General features: G+C 35.1%; 1 protein-coding gene across 1 annotated transcript in view; it reads left to right on the top strand.

Annotated features, from left to right (window-relative positions):
- The first annotated feature begins 5453 nt into the window (after positions 1-5453).
- The window catches only part of LOC107549163 (sodium-dependent phosphate transport protein 2B-like), an 18993-nt gene continuing 18293 nt past the window's right edge, over positions 5454-6153 (top strand). The window contains exon 1 of the mRNA XM_016230153.1: positions 5454-5556. Within this exon, the coding sequence (XP_016085639.1) occupies positions 5454-5556 (103 nt within the window). The remainder of the gene's footprint in view (positions 5557-6153) is intronic.

The following is a 6153-nucleotide window of genomic DNA, read 5'->3' as shown; positions in this document are numbered from 1 at the left end:
GTGCAAATGTATAGGGCCCCATTCCTATATTTTGCCTGGGGCCCCCAGTTCACTAAATCCGCCACTGCAAGTAGCAATGTGACAAGTAACGCTTTCTAAGTTTTCAGTGTGAAACTTTGAATAATCATGCAACTTTGAAAACATTTACAAAGCCATAAATTATTAAGGTACGCGTGCAAGCACCACAACAAAAAAGAAACCTCAAGGTTGATCTAGGAAAATGTGTGCAAATGTATAGGGCCCCATTCCTATATTTTGCCTGGGGCCCCCAGTTCACTAAATCCGCCACTGCAAGTAGCAAAGTAACGCTTTCTAAGTTTTCAGTGTGAAACTTTGAATAATCATGCAACTTTGAAAACGTTTACAAAGCCATAAATTATTAAGGTACGACACCAATCAGCAATCTGGAAATATTCCCTTTGAAACACTTTTAATATGTTAACTTCAAAAATTAACAACTATAATTGTTTATTTTTTTTCCTCCAGAAACATTTCTATTTATTGTTTCCTTTCTCTAATCAGAAAATAGCTGTCATAGTGATCTGTGAATGCATGCTGAATATTAAAAGTGGACACAGTAAAACCCTTAAAGTTCTTTAAAGGTTCTTTACATATAGTCAATCTTTTTTAAATCATTTATTAAATTATTTTTCTATCTTCATTGTCCAGTTTTACATTTCTGACATCATTACAGTACATGGTTATTATTATCGTTGCTGCCAGAAATCTGACATTTTTGTAATAAATTATTTTAAATAGTATATGGTTTCTGTTATATATTGTATTTAACATTCCACATAGGCTACTAGTTTTTCAGACAAACTGAAAAAACAGCAAACACACTGTAGGCCTACTAAATGAATTAGCCCGACATGGGTAGGCACGTTTAGCCAGTACTGTTTTTTTACGTTTACTTTGTAAAAAATGAAACTATTTCTAACCCAAAACATACTGTCCCAGATTTGAGCACGAGCTGTCCCACATTAGAAAATGACAAATTCTTGAAAATTGCAAAAAGTGTTCCACATTTCCCTGATCTACTTTACCCAGTCACAAAAAAGAGAAAGCTATTACGTTTTCCTTTTAACATTGTGATTGGCTCACACTCTCCATTTTTTGCTGCTTTTGGCCAAACATAATTGTTTCTACATTAACAAATGGAGGAGACACACTGAAAACTGCATCACTACCGCTCATCTATACTCTTTTTCAGTGCAGCTTGGTCTTTATTACATCTATTTTATGTTTCTATTTTCAGTTTTACTTTATGTTTTTATTAATGTTCAGTGTCTATTGTCATTTATTAATGTATTGAGCTAATAACTGTTATTAGAGCAGTCACTTTTGCTACAGTTTCATGTCAATAAAAATGCCAACTTACTAACATTTCTATTAAAACTTGTATGTCATATGCTATATAACAGTAATTGTGCATTTGTAAATAGGAAGTTGCAATTTAGAACATTTAAAAATGTATTTTAAATATTAATACAAAGTGCACTTTTTTATAAGTGTAGATAGAAATCTCTGGTATTCTCTTTCATATTATCTTCAATTATGACAACAATATTCACTTTTAAATTAATTCAGTGCGTTCAGCAGAACAGGAATGACCAACAGAGCTTCTTTTTAAGCATTGTAATGATTAATCCTAACATTGAAATACACTAATAATTAGTCAGTTAACAGACACTTTACTCTAAGTGACTTATAGTACACTTATCAGATATAAACTCCCTCGAATAACCTGAGGTTACGTGCTTTGTTCAGTGACACAATGATAATTTATGGACCAATCACTGGATGTTCAGCAGGACTACAGTCACACACACACCATCCACACACTTCACACACTCTCTCAGCGCTAATGAAAGAAATGATTTGGATCCAGTCTGCAGAATGACTTTCATTTTCTAGAATTAGGGACAGAAGGATCCAGCAGCGAGCAACAGACAATAATTTGTCCTGAATTCTGCATTTCACAGTTATCTTTTTATGACTGTGTGGGCAGAGATATTTTGTTTGACAGACAGGTCAAGGGTTTTCTTTCAGAAAGTTTCCATTTACTCAGTTTTCCATGTAAATCAGTTTATTGTCAATGGAAACATCTGCACGGTCGGCGAGGGCATCTGTGGGCACACTGTCTATCAAGTCGTGGAGATATGTACATTTTAGTGCTTTTATTATTTTATTTTTGTAGCCATCTGTTCCTGTCCAGATGATATGCTGAGAGCACAAACTTACAGCAAGCCAAGTGTAATCAAGCATTTAAAAATACGGTATGATGGCATAACACAGTACATGTATATATATTCGTAAAATAACAGAAACAGAGAATCAAAGGACATTATCCATTCATTTTATCCATTCATTTTAACTCTAAAAAACAATGCAATGCAGTGTAATATTCAAAATACAGGTAAAACATTTATAATAAAAAAAGAAATACAGAAAGAATCCTTCAGATTATACAGATATTATATACATACGTGTGTGTGTGTATGTGACCATGGACCACAATCATGCAACTTTGAAAACGTTTACAAAGCCATAAATTATTAAGGTACGACACCAATCAGCAATCTGGAAATATTCCCTTTGAAACACTTTTAATATGTTAACTTCAAAAATTAACAACTATAATTGTTTATTTTTTTTCCTCCAGAAACATTTCTATTTATTGTTTCCTTTCTCTAATCAGAAAATAGCTGTCATAGTGATCTGTGAATGCATGCTGAATATTAAAAGTGGACACAGTAAAACCCTTAAAGTTCTTTACATATAGTCAATATTATTTAAATAATTTATTAAATTATTTTTCTATCTTCATTGTCCAGTTTTACATTTCTGACGTCATTACAGTACATGGTTATTATTATCGTTGCTGCCAGAAATCTGACATTTTTGTAATAAATTATTTTAAATAGTATATGGTTTCTGTTATATATTGTATTTAACATTCCACATAGGCTACTAGTTTTTCAGACAAACTTAAAAAACAGCAAACACACTGTAGGCCTACTAAATGAATTAGCCCGACATGGGTAGGCACGTTTAGCCAGGACTGTTTTTTTACGTTTACTTTGTAAAAAATGAAACTATTTCTAACCCAAAACATACTGTCCCAGATTTGAGCACGAGCTGTCCCACATTAGAAAATGACAAATTCTTGAAAATTGCAAAAAGTGTTCCACATTTCCCTGATCTACTTTACCCAGTCACAAAAAAGAGAAAGCTATTACGTTTTCCTTTTAACATTGTGATTGGCTCACACTCTCCATTTTTTGCTGCTTTTGGCCAAACATAATTGTTTCTACATTAACAAATGGAGGAGACACACTGAAAACTGCATCACTACCGCTCATCTATACTCTTTTTCAGTGCAGCTTGGTCTTTATTACATCTATTTTATGTTTCTATTTTCAGTTTTACTTTATGTTTTTATTAATGTTCAGTGTCTATTGTCATTTATTAATGTATTGAGCTAATAACTGTTATTAGAGCAGTCACTTTTGCTACAGTTTCATGTCAATAAAAATGCCAACTTACTAACATTTCTATTAAAACTTGTATGTCATATGCTATATAACAGTAATTGTGCATTTGTAAATAGGAAGTTGCAATTTAGAACATTTAAAAATGTATTTTAAATATTAATACAAAGTGCACTTTTTTATAAGTGTAGATAGAAATCTCTGGTATTCTCTTTCATATTATCTTCAATTATGACAACAATATTCACTTTTAAATTAATTCAGTGCGTTCAGCAGAACAGGAATGACCAACAGAGCTTCTTTTTAAGCATTGTAATGATTAATCCTAACATTGAAATACACTAATAATTAGTCAGTTAACAGACACTTTACTCTAAGTGACTTATAGTACACTTATCAGATATAAACTCCCTCGAATAACCTGAGGTTACGTGCTTTGTTCAGTGACACAATGATAATTTATGGACCAATCACTGGATGTTCAGCAGGACTACAGTCACACACACACCATCCACACACTTCACACACTTCTCAGCGCTAATGAAAGAAATGATTTGGATCCAGTCTGCAGAATGACTTTCATTTTCTAGAATTAGGGACAGAAGGATCCAGCAGCGAGCAACAGACAATAATTTGTCCTGAATTCTGCATTTCACAGTTATCTTTTTATGACTGTGTGGGCAGAGATATTTAGTTTGACAGACAGGTCAAGGGTTTTCTTTCAGAAAGTTTCCATTTACTCAGTTTTCCATGTAAATCAGTTTATTGTCAATGGAAACATCTGCACGGTCGGCGAGGGCATCTGTGGGCACACTGTCTATCAAGTCGTGGAGATATGTACATTTTAGTGCTTTTATTATTTTATTTTTGTAGCCATCTGTTCCTGTCCAGATGATATGCTGAGAGCACAAACTTACAGCAAGCCAAGTGTAATCAAGCATTTAAAAATACGGTATGATGGCATAACACAGTACATGTATATATATTCGTAAAATAACAGAAATATTTAGTTTAAGGACATTATCCATTCATTTTATCCATTCATTTTAACTCTAAAAAACAATGCAATGCAGTGTAATATTCAAAATACAGGTAAAACATTTATAATAAAAAAAGAAATACAGAAAGAATCCTTCAGATTATACAGATATTATATACATACGTGTGTGTGTATGTGACCATGGACCACAAAACCGGTCATAAAGGTACATTTTTCGAATTTGAGATGTATACATCATCTGAAAGCTGAAAGAATTTCATTGATGTGTGGTTTGTTAGGAAAGGAAAATATTTGGCCGAGATACAATTATTTGAAAATCTGGAATCTGAGGGTGCAAAAAAATATATATATATTGAAAATAAATTAATAAATTGCCTTTAAAGTTGTGCAAATGAAGTCAATGCATAGTACTAATCAAAAATTAAGTTTTAATACATTTACAGTAGGACATTTACAAAATATCATGGAACATGATCTTTACTTAATATCCTAATGATTTTTGGCATAAAAGGAAAAATCAATCATTTTGACCCATACTGTCACGATCACTCGGGGAAGGAACGAGGAGATCCAGGAGAATACTTCTTATTCAACTTTAAATCACACAAACAAAGGGATACAACCACAGGAACTGAAGAATGATGTTTAACAGCCGACGCTAGACACAGAGAAACACAGGGCTTAAGTAGACAAGGAAACTAATGAGGGAACACCTGGAAATAATGAACATGATGACATGAGGGAAAACACAGCTGGAACCAAATAAACAAAAAGAGGACAGTAACAGGAAACGGGAACCAAGATGGGGTAAAACAAGGAAACACAAGTCCACAACACTGACATTACTCCCCCCTCCCGGAAGGCGCATCCCGCGCCATAACGATTGGGGGGGGGGGGGGCGCCCTGGAGGCTGGTACAGGACGGAGACACGGGAGGCCTCCAGGGCGGATCAGGGAGCCATGGCGGGACAGGCGGTCCCAGGAGCCATGTCAGATCAGGCAGTCCAGGGTGCCATGGCGGAGCGAGCAGTTCAGGGCGCCATGGCGGAGCAGTATTTGCGGCGTATTTGCACTGTTTATAATACTAATAGCAATTATAATGAAATCAATTTCATAACTATTAGAGAAGCTCATTTGCGCGTGATTTTGGCGTCTTTATTTCCATAGCGACGGAGTCTCCAGAACGCGCCCCGTGAATGGGTGTCCCTTATTTTGCATCACTGAAGGTGGCAACCCTACTCGTGTGTGCGGGACACGGGTGAATAAGGGTGTACTTACACTAGGCAATCTTAACTGTGCCCGAGCGCGTTTGACTGGATAGTGGTGTGTGAATGTTGATGTTTAGCCTAAATAATTTTATCGGGAGCGTTCATGTGAGTGCTGCTGCAGTCTTAGGCCCTCCCCAAATGCTCTCATTGGTTGAGACGCGTGATGACACTCATCCCAAGCCAGTACTGATCAACATCCCACCCCTCCTGTGACCCATGGTTTGTCTGTATGTGTCTTCAGAGCCAGTGAGCAACAGACTTTCATAATAATAAAAAACTGCGTTAATGCGCGATAAAATTTTTGTCGGCGTTAATCAATTAATGCGTTAAGGTGATAATAATGCGTTAACTTGCCCAGCCCTAATAAATATATATATATATACATATATATA

This window comes from Sinocyclocheilus grahami, unplaced genomic scaffold, assembly GCF_001515645.1.
Source record: "Sinocyclocheilus grahami isolate Dianchi unplaced genomic scaffold, SAMN03320097.WGS_v1.1 scaffold364.1, whole genome shotgun sequence".
NCBI classification, from domain to species: domain Eukaryota; kingdom Metazoa; phylum Chordata; class Actinopteri; order Cypriniformes; family Cyprinidae; genus Sinocyclocheilus; species Sinocyclocheilus grahami.
Note: the sequence above shows the minus strand (reverse complement) of the source record. Positions and strands in the feature narration are given on the sequence as shown.